The following is a 20953-nucleotide window of genomic DNA, read 5'->3' as shown; positions in this document are numbered from 1 at the left end:
AGAACTCGCCCCATTGCCCGGCAGCAGCGCCATCACCAAGGGTAAAACATGCAAAGCGAAATGCCCACTGTTGAGAGCTCTGGGCTCTTGGAGGACAAGGAGGGACAGCCTGTGGCCTCGGAAGCAGGGTGGTGGGGTACATTTTTCTTTACGTTTCTTTAGATGAGGGACGCAGGACTGGGGTGGACACCAGTGGGAAAGGGGGCTTTTGGCAGCTGGTTCCAAGGAGAAGCACTCACCCCTAGTGCGGGGGCTATGCTGCTGGTGGAGACTAGCGAGGAGCTCAGTGTCCCTGGGGAGGGGCTGCCAACAACACGAGCCACCTGGGGGAATGGGCACAGCACCCACAGGTCCACAGCGACCCTCAGGCATCGCAGACCGAGGCCTCAGCACGTCCTGAGACGCCTGCACCTGCATGTCCAGTCGCTGGTACAACGCCATGAAACAAAGCGCCAGGAGGACCCGTGCAAACCCCACTCCATGACACCCTGGGGGTGGGGCTGCTGCTCACAGGGTGCTTTGGCTCCACCTAGAACATCATCGTCTTTGGAGAAGCCCACACAGGCAGCTGCGGAGTGACATGGGCCCGTGCTTGGCCGGGACAGGGACCTGAGGAATCCAGGGTGGCGGCGACAACCACGCTGCATCATCACCCGTCTGGATGAGGCGTACAGGAGGGTGACATCAACAGCAGCAGCAGCAGGCCTCAGCTGGACAGGAAGTGTTCAGTGAGCATCACCACAGCAGGTGAGACCCAAAGACTTGAGCACCCAGCTCAGCGAGCAGAGCCTCGCAGACCCTGGGTCTGTTCTCGTCACAGACCAAGGCCACATGGAGAACCTCCAGATCCAGAAATGAGCTGGTTGGGAGGGCTCCCCGCAGCCCTTCCTGCCCCTGCCTGTTCCCCAGTCTCATCCCGTCCTCCTTGTGCCTCGGGGCCCTGGATGCCCCCGTGACCCTCTGGGCCTACCCTCCCCATCCCCCCAGCTCGGACCTCCCGCAGGCTCTGCCTGAGATGTGAGGCGGGGTAACCAGGACCAGCCTGAGACTGCAGGAGAGGAGCCAATTCCCAGGATGGCCAACCAAGAGCAGAAGGAACAGCTACAGAGCAGGGACACCACATCGCAATCTCAAGAGCAGGCTCCCTGCACACTGCCACCAGGAGGAAGGACTCGGGGCCTCTCCTTGCCGGGGGCCCAAGAGGCCCACCCCCAAGCAGGGGTGGCGCGGTGCCAGCAGTGGTGCTGACGCCACGTAGGCGCCCAGGGCATCCCCACCGCACACAGATGTCCCCGCGTCCCTCCCATCAGCTCCTCTGCACACACGAGGCACAGTGCCCCACACTGGTTCCTGGGAACGTCCCTGGGACTGGCCAGCCTTTACAGGGACGGGTGTGCAGAGCTTGGAGCTCCTCGGGTACCACATGCCACAGCCTCCCAGCCTGTACTCTCCCCGCCCGAGCCCCCAGACCCAGCCCCACACTGGAGGCAGCTCTTCAGCATCACCCTAGCCCAGGTAGGTGCTCCGGGCCTGCCCCGGCCCTGGAATTCCACTGCACATCAACACAGACACGAGGACATGATGATGTCATCAAACATGAGAGAATGACTTCCTCTAGAGATAGCTGGGGAGGGGGTAGGAGAGAGGGGACGATGCCAGGTAAGGGGAGTGCGCCCCTCCCAGGGGCCTTCTTCTGGTAAGCACGGACTTCGAACCAGGGCGTGCCGGCCTCACCGGGGGCAGGGCGGGTACGACTCTTACTGGGGCATCATATGGGGGCTCACACGGCAACTATGGGGGCCCCATGGAAAGGCTAGAGACAACACACAGTCTGCAAGCAGAGCTTCCGGGAATAAACACTTTCTAAACTTCTCTTATAAATATGCATTAGAATATTTGATAACACAAGCAAAGTGCTCTGAAATTAATTTAAAATTAAACTGAGACTGAATTTCCTGCACTCCTAGCCAGAAATTCACCTAACACATCTGAATACCCAAATGTGGTTGAAGGTGGCCGCAGCCGCAGCCTTGGACACCCAGGCCCCGCAGCCACCTCAGTCCCGCGGCACCTTGAAGTGGTCCTTCTCTTTGCGGATGGCCCTCATGGTGGTCACAGGGTCCATCTCACCCGCGTGCTGCTGCACAGTCTTCTCCCTGTGGAAGCCAAGCACCAGGCTGCAGGCAGCACCCTGCGCCCGCCGGCCCACCACCCCTCCCAGGGCACCATAGAAGAAAAAAGCCTGTAGGAGACGGGACGTTCTTAAAAATGAAATGCAACAGCCAACGGCCAACTCAGGTGTTTCTAACTGTGGGAAACATACTGGCCAAGCCAGTCCTGCTGGTGACCTGGAAAGCGGGGACACCAACTCCACGCTGGCATCCAGCACTGCCCAGTGCCTAGAGGCTCCCCAAGCACAAGTCTCATCCACCTATGGATCCAGACTCCAGGGTCAGAAAGGACCCTACACCCTAGCCAGGGCGCCAAGAAAAGCATCCCCCTTTAAGAGGTGTCTCATTCTTTGGCTACACTTCAAACAGATTTCAGGGCAGCCCCTCTCCCACCCGGGCTCTTCAGGAGTCGGGGTGGTGGAGGTGGAGATGCCCGAGGACAGCATGGGACCCACCGCTCCCTCACCTCACTCTCATGAATGGGTTGTAGGTGAACTCCTCTGCAATGGTGGATGGCACCGTAGGCTCCCCGATGCTGTACTTCTCCTGCAAGAAAAGTGGGTCCCTTTAATGCAGAAACTTCTAAAGGTGACACTTCAAAAAGCCTCCTAATGGTCTTCCAACGTCGTCCGACTGAGAAGATAAAGTGAGCAGTGGGTCAGTACCAGGACAGGCCCTTCCCTGCCCGTGGAGAGGAGATGTGAGTGCTCCAGCTGCCACCAACAACCCTCTCTCCTTCCTTTGCTGTCTTGGAGGTGCAGGGGCACAAGGAGCTTTCTTTTCATTAATACAGAAGTCATAACTAGCAAAAATGCAGAAGACAGACAAGAAGAAAACATAGCCCCACCCCCAAGACAGCATGTGGGTCGTGAGCACCTCACTGCCAGGAAGAACAGTGAGGCAACAGGTTCCCGGGGTCCCTCCCCTGCAGTGACAGCCCCCCAGAGGGCAGCTCTCATCACAGGGTGTTCAGGCAGCTCGTCACCTCCACTCAGGACCAGGATGGCCTTGCTTCTAATCAACACTGACCAGGGAAGGTGGAGAGAAGACACATACTGGGACGTCTGGCCAACTGTTCACTCCTATAGAAATGCCTACAGGAAGGAGGTCAGAGTTAACAGCTGGGGGTTTCCACCCTGCCCGCAGCCCCTGCCCTGCTACTGCTGGGCTCACCCTGAGGGCCACAGGGCCAGTGAGTGGACAGCCATTGTCAGCACGCACACCCAGGCTTCCTGACCATCAGGGGCCCTCAGACCCAAAGGTCCCGATCCTACCCACACTGTGAGCAGTGGCATCGAGAAGTAATCCTTTAACCGCTGGAGGTGGGTCAAGTTGGAGTCTGGTGGGAGGTCAAGAGGAAGGCTTAGGGACTTCCCTGGTGGTGCAGTGGTTAAGAATCTGCCTGCCAGTGCAGGGGACATGGATTTGAGCCCTGGTCCGGGAAGATCCCACATGCTGCGGAATAACTAAGCCCGTGTGCCACAGCTACTGACCCTGCACTCTAGAGCCTGCGCACCACAATAACTGAAGCCCATGTGCCTAGAGCCCATGCTCCACAACAAGAGAAGCCACCACAATGAGAAGCCTGCGCACCACAATGAAGAGTAGTCCCCGCTCACCGCAAGTAGAGAAAGCCCGTGCAGCAACGAAGACCCAACACAGCCAAAAAATTAATTTTTTTTAAAAAAGATGAAGGCTTATTGCTAACCTCTGAACTTTCCCTTCTGGTGAAAACAAGCATAGAATGTTTTATAATATTCCCTGCACTTCCTCCAATATTCTCACTCCTCCTAAGAAATCTTCCTCCACCTCTTATGAAGGAAGAAAACAACTGAACTATTCTAAGGATAATTTTAAAACAGGTCCTTGTAGGCATAGTTGGGGGAGTGTAAACTGTCATAACCTTTTGGATTATCTATTAAGATGAGTGTTAACATGCAGAGACTTCCTACAGAAGTATGAAGCACACAAATGTAACAACTTACATTTGAGGATGTTGTTCACTGTAGCACAATTTATAAGAGCAAAAATGTTGGAAACTCTAACTTCTCCCTAACTGTATCGGTAAAATGATTTACGGCTGACGTCCACACATTAGTATGTTTTACTTATTAAAAAGAATGAAAGTAAGATGGATAAATAGGCAGTGATAAAATTAGTAAAATGTTACTAGAAAGGTGTTGGGTATATGACTGTTCACTATGAAATTCTTTCATCTTTTCTGTATGTGTGAAAATTTGCATAATAAAAAGTTGAAAAGGCTAAAAGAAAGTTTAACACAGTTCAGTATAACCTATGTGTCAAAGAAGAAATCACAAGGGATATCTTAAAATATTTCAAATTGAAGATAATGAAAATAAAACATGTCAAAATTTGTGCTGCTAAAAGCAGTACTTGGGGGTAAGTTCTTAGCTTTACGTGCTTATATTATAAAAGAAGAAAGATCTAAAATCAATGACCGGGACTTTCCTGGTGGCGCAGTGGTTAAGAATCTGCCTGCCAATGCAGGGGACATGGGTTTGAGCCCTGGTCTGGGAAGATCCCACATGCCGCAAAGTGGCTGGGCCCGTGAGCCATGGCCGCTGAGCCTGCGCGTCCGGAGCCTGTGCTCTGCAACAGGAGAGGCCACAACAGTGAGAGGCCCGCATACCGCAAAAAAAAAAAGAATCTATAAAAAGAAGAACAAAGCAAATCCAAAGTAAGCAGAAGGAAAGAGTTTTTTTAAACTTTATCTTTTTAAGAACAGAAATCAGTGCAATGGAAAAACAAACAAGGAAAATTAAGGCAAAAGTTGTGCTTTTAAAAGATCAACAAAATTGATAAGAACAATGAAAAAAATTGGCAACATCAGAAATGAAAGAGGGGCAATCACTACAGATCCAATAAATATTGGCAGTGGGTGGCAGGGGAGGGGTTGGCGGTTTAAATCATATTGATCTAAAAGTAAAAGCTAAAACTATAAAGGCTCCAAAAGAAAACATAGGAGGTTTTTTTGACCTTGGCAAAAGCAAAGATTTCTTAGATGGGAGATAAAAAGTATGAACCACAAAAGAAAATTAATATGCTGGACTTCATCAGAATTTAAAATGTTTGCTCTTCAAAAGACACTGTTGAGAAAACAAAAGGCAAGTCACAGAATGGGAGAAACTATTCACAATACACATATCTGAAAAAGGACTTGTACCTAGAATATACTTAAAAAAAAACCTTATTATTCAATAAGAAGAAGACAATCCAGTTTTTTAAATAGGCTAAAAATCTGAACAAACACTTCACAAAATGGCCAACAGGCACATGGAAAGATGTTCAACATTATTAGGCACTAAGGAAATGCAAATTAAAGCCATAATGAAATACTACTACACCCCCATTAAAATGACTAAAATTAAAAAGACAGACAATACCAAGTGTTGGTGAGGACGTGGAACACCTGGAACTCTCATACTTTGCTGGTGGGAATGTAAAACAATACAGTCGCTTAGAAAACAGCTTGGCAGTTTCTTTACAAGTTTCGACTTAGGACTTCCCTGGTGGTCCAGTGGTAAAGAATCCATCCTGCAATGCAGGGGACGTGGGTTTGATTCCCCGGTCAGGGAACTAAGATCCCACATGCCATGGGGCAACTAAGCCCGGGCGCCACAACTACTGAGCCCACGCGCCTCAACTAGAGAGCCCCACATGCCGCGAACTACAGAGCCCACGTGCTCTGAAGCCCATGCGCCACAACTAGAGAGAAAACCCACACGCCGCAACTAGAGAGAAGCCCGCGCACTGCAATGAAAGATCCCGCGTGCCACAACTAAAGACCCAATGCAGCCAAAAATAAAAAAATAAATTTAAAAAAAGACTGAACAAGTTTTGACTTGTTTTGACATACACCTAATACAACCCAGCCATTCCACTCCTAGATATTTACTCAAGAGTAATTAAAACATATGTCACACAAAGACTTGTACACAAACGTTCATAGCAGCTTTATTCACAATGGCCAATAACTAGAAACACAAATGTCTATCAACAGGTGAATGGATAAACAAAATGTGGTATATCCAAACAAAGGAATACTACCTGGCAGTGAAAAGGAATGAAGAATACATGCAGCAACATGAATGAATCTCAAAATCATTCTGCTGAGTAAAAAAAGATGAAAGAGTACATAATGTATAGTTCCATTTATATGAAATTCTAGAAAATGTGAACTAAGTTCTAGTGGCATACTGGAGCAGGGCAGAGAAAATGAGGCATGAGGAAGTTTTGGGAGGTGATGGAAATGTTATGTACCTTAAATATAGTGGGAGTTGTTTAATTGGTATATACATCTGTCAAAATTCACTCAATTGTTCACTTCAAATGGATGCAATTTATTACGTGTGAACTAAACCTCAACAAGTTTGATAATAAAAAGGGAAACTATGAAAACTATGCCAGTAAATTTGAAAACCTTGATGAAATGGACAAATTCCTTGAAAGATACTAGTTGCTAACAAAACTGACTCAAGAAAATATAAAAATCTATGGGCTTCCCTGGTGGTGCAGTGGTTGAGAGTCCTCCTGCCAATGCAGGGGACAGGGGTTCGTGCCCCAGTCCGGGAAGATCCCACATGCCGCGGAGCAGCTGGGCCCGTGAGCCATGGCTGCTGAGCCTGCGCGTCCGGAGCCTGTGCTCCGCAACAGGAGAGGCCACAACAGTGAGAGGCCCGCGTACCACAAAAAATAAATAAATAAATAAAAATCTAACAGCCCCACACAAATTAAAGACATTAATTCATAACAAAAAAATCTTTCCACAAAAAAGAATTCAATGTCCAGAAGGCTATGTCAGTGAATTCTAACAAACACTAAAGGAAGAAATAATAACAATCATAGAAAAACTCTTTCAGAAAAGAGGAGGAAGCACTTCCAACTCATTTTATGAGGCCAGCATTACCCTGATATTAGACAAAGACATTACAAGAAAATAAAACTACAGACCGATATCCCTTATGAACACAGACACAAAAATAGACACCATGACTAAGGTTTATCCAGAAAGCAAGGTTGGTTTGACATTTGAAACCAAGTGATATACTTCACCAGATTAACAGAGTAAGGGAGAAAAAAATGTATGATTACATAATAGATGAAGAAAAATCATTTGACAAATTCAACACATACTCATGACAAAAACTCTCAGAAAACCAGGAATATATGTGAACTTCAACAACCTGATATAAAGAAGACTTACAAAAAACTCACAGCTCATATCATACTTAATGGTGAAAGACTGAATGCTTTCCCCCTAAGCCTGGGAACAAGCCAAAGGTGTCCACTCTCACCATGTCTACTTAACACTGTCCTGAAGATCTTAGCCAGTGCAACAAGGCAAGAAAAATAATTAAAAGGCATATAGACTGGAAAGGAAGAAATAAAGCTATCTTAATGTTGATGGCATGATTGTGTGCTAAGGAACCTATGAAAAAGATGCTAGACTAAGTGAGTTAAGCAAGGTCACAAGAAAACAAGGTCAAAATACAAAAATCAACTGTATTTCTGAAGACTATGAATAATCATTTACAATAAAATCTAAAACCATGAAGTATTTAGGGATACATTTAACAATATGTGCAAGATCTTTAACACTGAAAATTACAAAATACTGCTGAGAAAAACTAAAGACCTTAATAAATGTAAGGCTATATCATAGTTATGGAAAGACACCATATTGTTAGGATCTCAAGTCTCTCCAAATCTTTTGTTACAATACAATCAAAAGCCAAGCTGACTTTTTGTAGAAATTAACAAGATGATCCTAAAATTTATATGAAAATGTAAAGGACTTAGAAGAGCCAAAATGAATTTCAAAAAGGAATAAAGTTAGAGGATTTATACTACCTGATTCTTAGACTTACCATAAGCTACAGTGATCAGGACAGTAATACTGATGCAAGAATAAGTCATGTAGATCAATGGAACAGAATAGAGTCCAGAAGTAGATTCATGCCTACATGGTCCATTTTATTCAGTAAAGATGCCAAGGTCATCCAATGAAGAAAGGAAAGTCTTTTCATCTAATGGTGCTGAGCAACTAGATGTCAATATGCAAAAAAGTGAACCTCTACCCTTATCTTACACCACAAACATTACCTTGAAGTGGATCACTGACCTAAACATAAATTTATATAAACATAAAAGCTAAGACTAGGGCTTCCCTGGTGGCGCAGTGGTTGAGAGTCCGCCTGCCGATGCAGGGGACACAGGTTCGTGCCCTGGTCCGGGAAGATCCCACATGCCACGGAGTGGCTGGGCCCGTGAGCCATGGCCACTGGGCCTGCATGTCCGGAGCCTGTGCTCCACAACGGGAGAGGCCATAACAGTGAGAGGCCCGCATACAGAAAAAAAAAAAAAAAAAAAAAGCTAAGACTATACAACTGCTAGGAAAAAACACAGGACAAAGCCTTTGTGATGTAGGGATATGCAAAGATTTCTTAGGACACAAAAAGAATAAAAGAAAAAATTAATAAACTTCACCAAAAGTATAAACTTTTATTCTTTGAAAGACACTGTTAAGAAAATGGAAAGGCAAGCCACAAACTGGGATAAAATATTTGAGATATATATCTGACAAAGACTTGTTTCCAGAATGTATAAGGAATTCTTACAACTCAGAAGACAAGTCAGTTTTTAAAATGGAAAAAAGACTCGAACATATACTTCACAAAAGAAGACATGTAAAGGACCAATAGGTACATGAAAGGACACTCAGTATCATTAGCCATCAGAGAAATGGAAACTTAAAAATGACAAGCTACCACGACACACCTATTAGAATGGATAAAATTTAAAAGATCAGCAATACCAAGTGTTGGCGAGCATGTGGATCTCCTGGAACTCATGCATTGCTAGTGAGGATGCCAAATGGTACAACTAATTGGAAAACAGTTTGGTAGTTTCTTAAAAGTTAAACATACACTTACCACACAACCCAGCAATTACACTCTTAGGTATATTCCCACAAGCAATGAAAACATGTGTCCACACAAAGACCTGCACACAAACGTTCACAGTAATTTTACTTAAAATAGCAAAAAACTGGGAACCACCCAAGAGTCCATCCAGATGAGTGGATAAACAAATTGTAGTATGTCCATATGAGATACTACTCAGAAATTTTTTAAAAATCTCGAAAACATGCTGAGTAAAAAGAGCAAGATACAACAGAGTAATGTTGTGTGATTCTGTTTAGATGAAAATCTAGAAAAGAGTAATTTATAGTGACAGAAAGCAGATAAGTAGCTGGGGACTGAATGGGGAGGGGCAAGGAACCTTCTACGATAGTGGAAATGTTCTCTATCTTGATTGTGGTGGGGCTGACACAGGAGCATATACTGTCAAAATTCAAACTGTATAATGCTCAGTTAAAACAGGTATGTTTTATTGTATGTAAATTATCCTCAAGCAGATAACCATGAAAAGAATAAGCTTAATATGTTTGGACTGCTATGGAAAGAGCACTAAGACCCATTATTAAGTGACAAGGAAGCCACAAAATAACACACAGGATGAGTTTTTTATATTAAGTATTCTTATGTGCACACTGCAAAAAAAAAAAAAAAGGAATAACATTTATCAACCTATTACAGTAGTGTCTGAATTTTTATAAGTATTATTTTGCAAGCCCACCTCGCAAAACTGATAAAGATGCTTGACAAAAACAGGTGACTTATGAAAAAAACAAAAACTGTGAGACCATTCCTCACTGAACTCAGCAGAAGGGAGGCCAGCACCTGAGGACTCCCAGGTGTGTGCATTTCTTACCAACACCATTTCTCAGTGACTGAAGAGGGAACACAGACACCTGAGTCCAGGAGAACGTCCTCAGCCCAGCTGCCTGCAGCAGCGTTTCCAAACCCCCCCCACAGAAGGTGCCTCCAGGACAACACGCCAACCCCTGGGCCGAGCCATGGGGCATGTTGGGGGCCGTGTCTGAAATAAATGCCTCTCAGACAAGCAGCCTCCAGGGTGAATCCACTGCCCACAGACAGCAGGGAGGGGCTGGGACCTGCTGCTTTGGCCTCACCTGGGCACTTGTTGAAAATGCAGAATCCCAAGCCCAGCCCTGACCCACAGAGTCAGAAAGGATCTTAAGCAGACAACCAGGGCTTCTTGCTCCAAGCTGGGCTGTCTAAACCCCGCCTTGCCCACTGCCCGGAGGAGCACTTTCTGCCCACTCTGAAGCGGGCACCATGAGCTCCGTGCTCCTGGGAAAGTGGCATCACAGTGCCTGACCCCAGGACACGCCCGAGTGCATCACGCTCACCTTGGCCCAGGCCAGTTTCTCCTGGATGGCGGCATTGCTGGGCTCCACGTGGTGAGCAAACTTGAGGTTGTTGATGGTGTATTCGTGGCCACAGTACACTCTCTGGGGAAAAAGCCAAGCCCGCCAGCTCTGAGGAGACTCGTTAACCCGCCCTCTAGCCCCTCAGAGACGGGTGTGAGGGACCTGGCTGGTCCTGGGGGCAGGACCCACGAGACGTCCCTCAGGACAAGGACACATCTTGCGTGTATGTTAAATGACAATGAAAAGTATGCTTAAAGGAAAAACACACTTCCAGAAGCAATGCCTCTACCCTCCCGCTCCTCCCAAGATGCAGGGGAGACCCCAATGGGGGGAGCCAGCAGGGTCCTCCCACCACCGGGCAAGCAAGCGGGTGGCAGGTGGGGCACTGCCTACCGTGTCTGGAGGGAGCCGGCCCAGGACCTCGAGCAGGGCTTTGTACATCTCATCCGCTGTCCCCTCGTAGAACTTCCCGCAGCCAGCCACAAACAATGTGTCGCCTGCAAGACAGGACAGTGTGGAGCTGGAGGGGCTGTCAGCAGTGCACGCCCCCTCGAGGGCCAGGGCTCTGCCCTGACCCCTGTGCTGACCGGGCCACAGCCCCAGACCTGACCTCCACCCCGACAGGGCCCAGGGACGACCCACGAGTACTGGTTTCCACCCTTCCCAAACCTTTTCCCTCAAGTTGCACTAACTGGCACTGCCAGGCCCCAAACAGCTGTCCAGACCCAATCCTTAGGGTCACCCTGACTGCTCCCTTCACCGCCCAGTCCTATCAGTCATAGCTCTGGGAACCCCCAAAACCCAGCCCTTTCCCCCACCCATCCAGCAGCCCCCTCCCAGGCCAGACCTTCCTGTGACTTCCCTTACTCCCGACAGCCAGCACCATTCTGTAAGACCCCCATGATCTTGACTGGACCCTCCAGGAGCCCCTCACGTGGGACCACAGCCCCCATGGGCCCTTGAGACACGGACCTGCCACCTCCCAGACTTGCCCCCTTCCTGCCGCAGCCCTCCCCCCACCTGACACCCACCAGGTCTCCACGTGCTGCTTCCCTCCCCGAAGGCTCTTCCCTGAGAACGGGCTTCATGCCCAGCGGACACCCACGGCACATTTGTTCTCCAGGCCCCTGGGTGGGGGAGGGCCTGGGACCCCACAATAGGGAGCAACAATCCCCCTCCACCAGCGTTTGCCAGGCCTCTTCCCAGGGAGCTCCAGGCCAGGCCAGGCCAATGCCCACCCAGTGGCCATGGTGCAGCACTGTCCCCTCAGAACAAGACCACAGATAAGAGAGTTGGGTAGCCGGTGAGCAAAGCCTCAACACACAGGACTGGGGCTATGCCCTAAAGGACCCCTCAACCTCCGTTCTGGGCACCAGTGAGAGGCCAAGGAGAGCCCAGAGGAGGACAGGCCGTGAGCAGGCACAGTAGGCTGGGGGGGATCTGGTCCTCCCTCCAGGGACCAGCAGTACCTGCTGTTTACACACCTGAATTTCATGGGCCTCCTGCCACAGGGGCTGGGGAGCCAGCCTGGGCCTCCTCCGTGGGGCCATGTCCTCAACCAGCAGGACACTGAGAGACCCGGGGGCTCCCACGTCTCTCCCTGGCAGTGGGACCACCATTCACCTGCACCCCCAGCCTCTTGCTGACTGCTCTCCACCTTCACCACCAGCTGCTAAGAGTGCCTGGAGGCGTCCCTCCCCTACGCAGGCTGCCCCACCCCCAGGCTCTACAGAGCCAGCCTTGCCTCTCCTCCCTGCACACTGGGCCATGGTTCTAGCATCGACTTCAGCCTCCATTTCCCCACCGCCGCCACCTGAGCTGCTCCTGGCGCTCGCTGCATGAGTTCCCAAATCTGAGGTCCCAGATCCTGACCTCTCAAACAGACAACCCGCTAGTGCCATCACAGCACCCTGCTCCAGGCCCGCCCCCCCAAAACAGCCATCCCATCTTGCTCCCCTGCTCTGTGGGTGCCCAGTCCTGCCCACCATGTCCCAGGGCCACATGCACACCCTTCTCTGGGCTGTCACCTCCTCTGCTTGCATCCTTTTCCCTTTGTTCAGCTCACCCCAGAGGAGAAGGGAGCAGGGCCATGGGTCACTCACATCCAAGCTCGAGGCCTGGAGCTGCCAGTCACCTCACCTCTGGACGCTGCAGGTTCCTCAGCCATGCACACAGAGGCCAGCCGGGGCCCTGCTGGACTGCCCTGCTCCCCTGGTCCTCACTGCTGATGCCCCAGACAGCTCAGCTTCACCACTGAAGACCCTGTGTGACTCTCACCTATTTAGTACAAAAGCTACCAATTAGACAACACGCTCCCCTGCCGGCCGCTGTCATGCGGACTAGAGAACAGCACGTGTAGGACACGGTCCAGGGCCTGCCTGGCGGTAACCAGCCCTCCACACCTTACACAGCCGGCACTCGGCTTCTAACATGAGCGCGGTCCAAGGGGGCCACCGCCACGGGCCCGCACAACCCCAGGCCCTGCCGGGGGCAGACAGACACCCAGGAGCCAGGCAGCATGGCAGAGACAGGAGCGCAGTTGTGAGTTCACCAGGCCCAGCGCTGGTTCCACACCCCTCACCTCACACCCACAACCACCCAGTGGGGGAGACCCCACACCCACCACTGACGCAGGGGAAACTGTGCTTAAGAGAGGAGGTCACACCTCGCACAGGCAGCCAGCCCACCTGCCCCAAAGCGCTGTCTGCCGAGGCCCATCGGGAGGCCAGGGGCTCCCACAACATGCCCAGGGGCCCGTGGCCCACACTCAGCAGTCGGCTCAGAGCCCACACATCCTGTTACTGCAGCAAAGGCCCTGAAAATGACTGTATTTTTAAAAATAAACATAACAGATTCGGAGACAATTTTGGATTTACAGACAAGCTGCAGGGACAGTCCAGAGGCCCTGTGACCCCTCATTTGGCCTGTGTGTCCCTTCATGCTAGCGTCCCCACCCCTGACCTCATGTGGCTTTCCCATCGACACCCTTTCCCCACTCCAGGAGCCCACACTGCTTCAGCTGTTGTATTTTTAAACAAACTTCCACTGCGGTTATAATATCATGATTGTTACATAACTGGGGAAGACTAAAGACTGAAAACTGCTTATACTGGCTAAACAAGCTAAGGGGGCAGAGGGGCCTGCTCTGTGCCCATCCACGGCCACTGGCTCACACTGCCCTGAACACCCACCGTCACACGGCCACTCCACTTCACAGGTTCCCCAACCACCATCAAGATTCTTCCATTTCCTCTCAAAAGGAGAAACACCTCCAATTGCTGGAAAGGCCTGCTCGCCCTAACCGAGAGCCACTCACACAGCCCGATACTGCTGGGGCCTCACCTCCACCTTCCAAGCTCTTTGGGCCATCGTGTGCGACACCCTGACCTGGGGCTGGCTTTTGCCAGACCCACTCAGCTCACGGCCCGTGGAGGGATGGGGCAGCACCCAGCACCAATCAGGCCCCACACAAGGCGGGTCTGACTGGCTCCACTTGGGGTCTCCCTTGGCCCCCCACTTGCCCACCTGTCTGCTGCTGGACGTAGTGGGGGCTGGGACTGCACCCCCACCAGGCAGAGTCTCTCAAGGAAAGGCTTGTCCCCACGCACCTGACAGCGATGACCAGGATCAGAGGGGCGCATTCGGGCCAGCCCCGCGAGGAGGTGGCACCCCCACCACGTTCCCACCACAGCTGCCTGTACCCTGGACATGTTTGAAGCCAAGTTCCAGGCTCTACCCTGAGGGTTGTGGTCCTCCTCACAGAGCCCAGCACAGTCTGCCTGGCAGGAGATGCTCTGCTGCTCTGCCCAAAGGTGTGCAAAGCCATCCCTATGCCAAGAGGGTCTTTGCAAAGAACGCCAGACCCCCCAGCTCAAACACCTGAATACTCACCTGTGAACACCATGGGGGGCTCGGGACTGTTGGGTTTGCTCACAAGGTAGCAGATGTGTCCGGAAGTGTGACATGGCGTCGACAGGCACTTGACGTTGAGAGACCCCACCTTAAACAGAGCACACACTGGCCTGTGCTCCCTGCATGTGGGGAGCCTGTCCTAAGGCTCACAGATTCTCCCAGACCCCACGCCCGCCCCACAGCAGGAGCTGCCACTAAGGGCGAGTGGGCTTCCACAGCCACTGCTCCATTGAGCAAGTCATGGGTCTTGCTGGTGACCACAGGACCCAGTCCTTGAGGGTACCCCAGATGCAGGGACCCCCTGGAAGCCGGTGTTTGCTGGTATGCAAACCAAAGGGCTGATTTTGTTTTCTCCTCAAAACCAGGCCAAATCTGAACCAGGCGTCTTGCCAGAAAAGACAGTTTTCCTTCTTAGATGCTTGGCCTTTTGTTTTGTTTCCCTTCTCTGCCTCCACCCCCCACCCCATTCTTTACTTCAAAAACGTTCAAACCTACCAAAAACTGAAATGACAATGAATCCGTGTGCCCTTTACCTGGATCACTAAATGCTAACAGGTCCCACCTGTGCGGTACCTGCTCTGTTCACACACACATATCCTGACACACTGCCCCTACACACATATCCTAACACACTGCCCCTAGACACTCCAGCTACATCTCCTGAGAAAAGGACATCCTCCCACATAACCTCACTATCATCAACACCCAAGAAATTTAACACTGATGTCAAATATGATCCCACGTAGAGTCCGTATTTCAATGTCCCCAGTTGTCTCAAAACCATGCATACAGCTTCTCCCCTCAGCCGGTCACCATCTGCATGCTGATTTGCTTGCAATGCTCTCGACAGAAGGGACTATCCAGGCCCAGGCAGCCCCAAGAGCCCATCCACCCATGCACAGGCCAGGCCGTCTCCACAGCTAAGCCCTTGAGTGCCCCTCTGGGTTCCTGGGGTAAGTGAGGGGACAGCCAGCAGGAGGCGGCTCTAGGGCCTGGAGCCCAGCAGGGCCACAATTGAGCCCCTTCCATTCACTCCTCACCTGCAGTGTGGACAGGTGTGTGACCTTGTGAGTCAGGGCTCCGATCCGGCCATCACCCCCATACACCTTCAACCCAGGCTCCAACTTGACCAGCTTCTCGTTCCCGCCAGCATGGTCCCTGGAAGTCGAAAAGGGGGGCTGGGGCTACTGCTGATACGAAGAGGGTTTGCCTTCTTTTACACGCTGACCAAATTGAATTTTTATTTTTCCCAGTTATGTTTCTCAGAAGAGAAATGCATCTTCCAGCCCAGGATCCTCACTTCTTGTCTGTCATTTGGCTCCACTGAAAAAGAATGTCCTCAGACACCCCATTCCCAAGAGAGGCATTTCTGTGCCCCTGCCGTGTTGCTGCAGAAGCTTCTGGAGCAGATGAACCAATTCACAAACACCTGGATAATCCCTATGCCCGTGGTTCCCAGACTTTGGGCGCATCAGAGTCACTTGAGGATCTGTAAACAGCGCCAAGGCCTGACTCCCACCCACACATCCTGATGCAGTGGGCCTGGGGAAGCCCGCAGCCCAGGAGTTTTAAAGGCCCTCAGGTGATTCTGATTCACAGACCAGATGGGACCCACTGCCCCTAGCAGATCGCAAAGCTGTCTTCTACAACAATGCCCAGCTGCCAGAGGGGGAATCTGTCCACCCAGGGACAGGCCAGCTCGGAATGACCTCCCCAAGTGACTCGAATGTGCAGCCAGCATTGAGGCACCTCCTGGACACTCACCCAGGAGTTCTCCACACTTCCCAGGTCAAGAGAAGAGCTCCACACCTTGGCCTTGTGGGGCAAGAAATACACTAGTGCAAGCCCTGCCAGGGTCTCGGGGCAGGGATGGGAGTGTCCTGAGCCCAGAAGATTAGCCTTTCCAGGATGAGGCGAGGGCTTTCCAATCACCAGGGAACACCTGCTCCTCACTACACATTCACCTACGGGCCCAGAAGCAGCAGGGCTCACAGATAAGAGGGGGCAGCCCTCCGCTCCCTACCCTGCAGGGGGCTGATACACACAGGCTGGCACCAAGCACTCAGCACACTCATCACTGACCCCCGAAAATGCCACCTATAAGTGGGAGGGTGGCACAGGCCACACCCTGGAGCTCAGTTTGGGGCCTGGTTTAGTTTTATAAGGCATCACAATGTGGGAAGAGCCGTGGGAGAGAGACTCCTATTGTGAAAAGCTGGGGAGGTGGAGTCCCCAAGCAGCCCCCCAACGCAGCCCCACAGAAGCCAGAGGAGTAAGTGCGCCTCGGCACCACACAGGGCGGAGTTCCTGAGAGAAGGAGCAGCTGTGCTAAGTAGCCACTGCAGATCCTTGGGCCTAAATCAGTCAGGAAGTAACACCTGATACCCCAGAGGCTAAACAACCCCAAAGATTCTCAGCGACTTAGTTAAATCAACCAACAAGTTTCCAACACTTAGCAGACTTTGGCCAACCACGTCCACATGACGCTCCCACACAGAAGATGAAAGGTGTCCTTTTACCCGAAGACACGCCCCAAGCTCCGTGAGATGCCACAGGAACAGGTTCAAAGACACTAGCTGCCCTCGGGCAGTTATTTGGAAAAGAAAATTCAGAGCCAAATAAACATTTTTTCCTAGCTTTGAAGAGCCTCAAAAGTTTCAAAAACCCACAAGGGCCTTGGGCAGGCAACTCTAGTCCTAAGACCCAAATATAAGAACTTTTTTCATCCTTTAGCCTTCAAATATCAAAAAAAACTGCAACCTCTCCAAATATGACTGCTTGATTTTCAAAAACACTAATGTCTAGACTAGTTCATTCCCCAACATCGAGGCCAATTTCCCACCACACAAGCACAAGAGCTTTCCAAGATGTTGCCTAGGTCCACCCATGGCCACAGGATATACAGCATAAGCCTCTCCCCTTGGAGCCCCCAAGTCACCAGGCCCCATCACCAGGCCTGAGGGACACAGGGCAGCAGCATAGAGGCTAGCGCCCAGAAGCCCCATCAGAACCCCACTGGGGCTGACCCTTAGCTCACAGCTGTGGAGGAGAGAAGGGCTTCCAGGGCTCTGAGCCCCTAGGCTCCCACCTGTGGGGGGACCCCTGGGAGGCTGCGAGTGCCCCACCCCCTCCACCTGGTGGACGCTCCCCCTTGGGGCGTGCGTGGCACAGCTGTAAGGCCCAAGCAACTCTGCTGGCACAGAAGTTCGGCCTCTGGAGCACTTACCAGTGGTGGTGGGTGGTGAGCACTGTAGTCAGCTTCACACCGTGCTTCCTCACCATTTCCACAACCTGCAACCAAACATGAGGCAGGACACGGGCCACAGTCACACCCCAGCACTGGCTCATCAGTCTGCAGGGTGATGCCCAGTGGAGCCTGCCAATTTGCCCCAGCTCCAGGAGAGCAGGGTGACAAGGAGGCTTTTTCTCCCTTGATCCGTTCGGCAGTTCAGTCCCACCCACAACCTCTCAAAGCCCCTCCAGCAGATACTGCCACTCTTAGAGGCAGCACTAAGGGGCAGAAAGCCCTGAGGAGGAGGAGAAAGTGCTGAGAAGGGCTCCTACTTCTACTTGCCCAGGGACTCTACAGACAGGAGCCCTTTTCTCTCCACTCCAAAGCCTTTGGTCGCTTCCACCCCTCTCACTGGCCCTTTGCCCCTGTAACAGAGTGGCTGGACACTAGTTTAATTGTTTTTCAAAAACCAAATGGATTAATTTCTGTTCAGCTTTGGCCAAGTTGCAAGGGCACTGTGGTTATCAAACTCATCAGGAGATGAAGAACTGGTGCTGAGGCCTCGCCTCCCACCTTCTGGGGCTGCACCGGATCCACAATGGCAGCCTCCTTGGTGTCGTCATCGATGATCAGGTACATGTAATTGTCGGTCAGAGCAGGCAGTATCTCAACCTTCATCGTGCCCTGCTCCACGGTCAAGCTCTTCCTTAAATCCGTGTGATGGAGAAAGATTCCCAGCAGGGCTGGACCTGAAGACAAAATGCGGTTCCAGTCAGCGTCCACATGAGGCCACGCTGGGCCGAGACTTCAAAGCAAGCCCTTGGCCCAGCAGTCCAGGCGTCTGGGGAAGTGACATCCCAGGAATGCAATGTGGTGAGCCTCGAAATATGAGGTTTTCTAAGTTCTTTGATAAAGAAGAGGATAGCCTCATTTAACCACATCCGTAAGGAAAACAGAGAACACAATTCATGTTCATAATTGTGGAAATCAGCTCCTTCAGACTTAGGATCCCTATTTTCTTTTTCAAAGGTTCTGAAAGGACACAAATGCCAGCCTGTGCCTGTGATTCAAATCTCTGTCAGATGTGACCACTGCCAGTTCTGGGGTTGTTCACACCTGATTCAGAGAAAGACCATGAAGAATGAAAGCGCCAGGCCAGGCTCTTTTCCCTTGGCACATGGCTGCCTCTGCAAGCTAACAGAGCCTGAGTCCTATGCAGTTACTCACAGCCCTTCTCAGGTCTCAAGCCAGAAGAGAAAACAATATCCACTTTCGAATGGCAGGAACTGGAAATTTGGATAATGCACCAAAGCCACCCGGGGCCTGAGAAATGGGACAGCTGGTCACAACTGTTCTAGATTCGAGTGTGCATGATACAGAATCACCATCCAACTGAGCCAAAGAAGGCTGCCAGGGTGGGCTGGGAGTGACCCAGGGGCAAAAGCATCCTCCGCCCAGGAGACAGGTGCCAAAATGTTTTCAACAATAAAACTCCTATTCAATCTTAAAATTCCCAAAGGCCCCCAACAATACTTTAAATCTTAGCGTGAAAGGGATTAAAACTGCAAAAGGTGACAGAAGACAGCCATGAAATTCTGGAGTAGGTAGGTGCTGGGATGGGACCTCTCCAAAAAAAGGGATCCAGAGAGCAGGCAGCATCGACCGACAGACTGATAGACCACGTCCACGGGGGCCGTCTGAAGCAGAATTCAAGCTCATCTGCCATGGCCAGGGAACTGCCTGACTTGCAGCGTTAAGGATCACACAGAGGTAGCTAAGTCCTCCTTTTGACAACCAGCTGGGCTTTTTCCAGGCCCTTCTCCTCATGCTCAGCGAAACAAACATTTTCATATGACCAGGTTTCTGTGCTATGCCACCTCCTCTCAGCCCGCATATGTGCCATCCGAGCTCCAGGAGGACTACAGAGCAGAGTCAAGGCCAAGCCTTGAGACACATTTTGTTGGGCTTCTCTTGAACTGGATCCCTCCTTCTGCATGGCATCAAAGGGCTGGCGCCCCCTCTGAACGGGGCAGCCACACTCTTGCTGATTCCCTACAGCCCCACTTCCACCACCCGCCTGACTCCTGACACAGAAACTCTTAGCTCTGTTGCTCTGACGAGTTCCCTAAATGGAAAAAACCCAGCTTTCCTTCATAATGGTGACACACTGCGCACTCCAGAACCTTGACTGCTCTCAGTAAGATCTGGAAGTGGCCAAGGATGGCTTCCTTCTGCTTCATCTCCCTACCTAGGGCTCTCCGGTCATTTAGCTAACTGCTAGCCAGCTCCAAAGACTCAGCTTAACCCACTGCCCCTATTGCTACATCAGCCAGATAAGATATCGGGAAATAAAGGCGATTTCAAAATCAAAGTCAAAATATTCCAACAAAGCAAAAGGTAACACAGTGAAAATGGAATCTGACAGCTGGAAGGGCAGGCCCTTGGAGGTCAGGGCGTCCATCGCCTCCTATTTTTGAGGCGGGGATAGGAGACCCAAAGAGGGCAAGGGTCCCACAGCTCACAGAACCCAGTTCTGCCCCAGGCTTTTCTTGCCGACCACAGCTCACATGAAAAGCTGTGATTCACTTCGTGGAGAATATACACAGCATTCTGTGCGGCTTCAGGCACAGTTCCATCATCCCAGGACGTTAGAAATAATGGGGTTTGTATGGGGCGCCGCAGTCAAGGAGGATGGGGGCGCTCGCTGGCTGCCAGGCAGACCCTGGGGAAGCAGGGGTCCTAAGACAGGGCTCCCGAGCGTCCCTGGAACACCCATTTCTTTACTTAGCACAAATCCTTCAGCAACCCCCAGCTGACAAGTTACCCCACTCTGTCTTCAGCCCTCTCAAGGTCTGACTCAACTGCTGTGTGGCCTTTTCTCGACCCCAATCGGCTTGCCTGCCGACATGAGTTAGGGGTTAAAATCCTGTGTCAATAAAAAACAGCGTCAGCCGCAGCGGCACCAGCGGCTCCCCGCCGCCCCCCCGGTGCGGGCCCCGCGCTGGAACGCCTCACGGATTGCGGCCGGCCTAACCGCCGTTAGCCCGGCTACGACACCGGCCAGGACCCGCCGGCCGGGCGGCTCGCCTCGCCTCGCCCCCGCGGGCCGGTCACCGTGGCCCCGGCCCCTGTCAAGCCAGCGCCTTGGCACCCCGGCCTGTCCGGCCCCGCGGAGGCCCCGGTCCACCTACCCAGGCCGCGACGGGCGCAGGAGGCTCTCAGCGTAGCTAGGGTCCGGCAGCCGAGCAGCCAGCGGCCCAGCACCATGACCGAGTCGGAGGGCGGGCTGCGGCGCGAGGGGCGGGCGGGCTCTTCACGCTG

At 51.6% G+C, this 20953-nt stretch overlaps 1 protein-coding gene across 1 annotated transcript; it reads right to left on the bottom strand.

Moving 5' to 3' along the window:
- Positions 1-1914: 1914 nt before the first annotated feature.
- On the bottom strand, positions 1915-20925 carry HAGH (hydroxyacylglutathione hydrolase). Its single transcript, XM_060120323.1, has 9 exons — positions 20824-20925; positions 18206-18381; positions 17627-17691; positions 15441-15558; positions 14380-14488; positions 10882-10985; positions 10468-10569; positions 2638-2717; positions 1915-2156 (listed from the first exon to the last, which is right to left on the bottom strand). The coding sequence occupies exons 1-9, from the start codon at positions 20897-20899 to the stop codon at positions 2057-2059; spliced, it is 930 nt and encodes a 309-aa protein (XP_059976306.1). The 5' UTR covers positions 20900-20925; the 3' UTR covers positions 1915-2056.
- Positions 20926-20953: the final 28 nt, after the last annotated feature.

The sequence above is a fragment of the Mesoplodon densirostris genome, chromosome 16 (assembly GCF_025265405.1).
Source record: "Mesoplodon densirostris isolate mMesDen1 chromosome 16, mMesDen1 primary haplotype, whole genome shotgun sequence".
In the NCBI taxonomy this organism is placed as follows: Eukaryota; Metazoa; Chordata; class Mammalia; order Artiodactyla; family Ziphiidae; genus Mesoplodon; species Mesoplodon densirostris.
This window is presented reverse-complemented; position numbering and strand designations above follow the sequence as displayed.

What these genes read in the sequence shown, in the direction of transcription:
- HAGH (XM_060120323.1), bottom strand. Translation starts at nt 20,899, where the DNA reads ATGGTGCTGGGCCGCTGGCTGCTCGGCTGCCGGACCCTAGCTACGCTG. An exon ending in CACACCTGTCCACACTGCAG is followed by an intron (nt 14,489 to 15,440) that starts GTGAGGAGTGAA and finishes GCTCTGTTTAAG; the next exon opens with GTGGGGTCTCTCAACGTCAA. An exon ending in GCCCCCCATGGTGTTCACAG is followed by an intron (nt 10,986 to 14,379) that starts GTGAGTATTCAG and finishes CCTGTCTTGCAG; the next exon opens with GCGACACATTGTTTGTGGCT.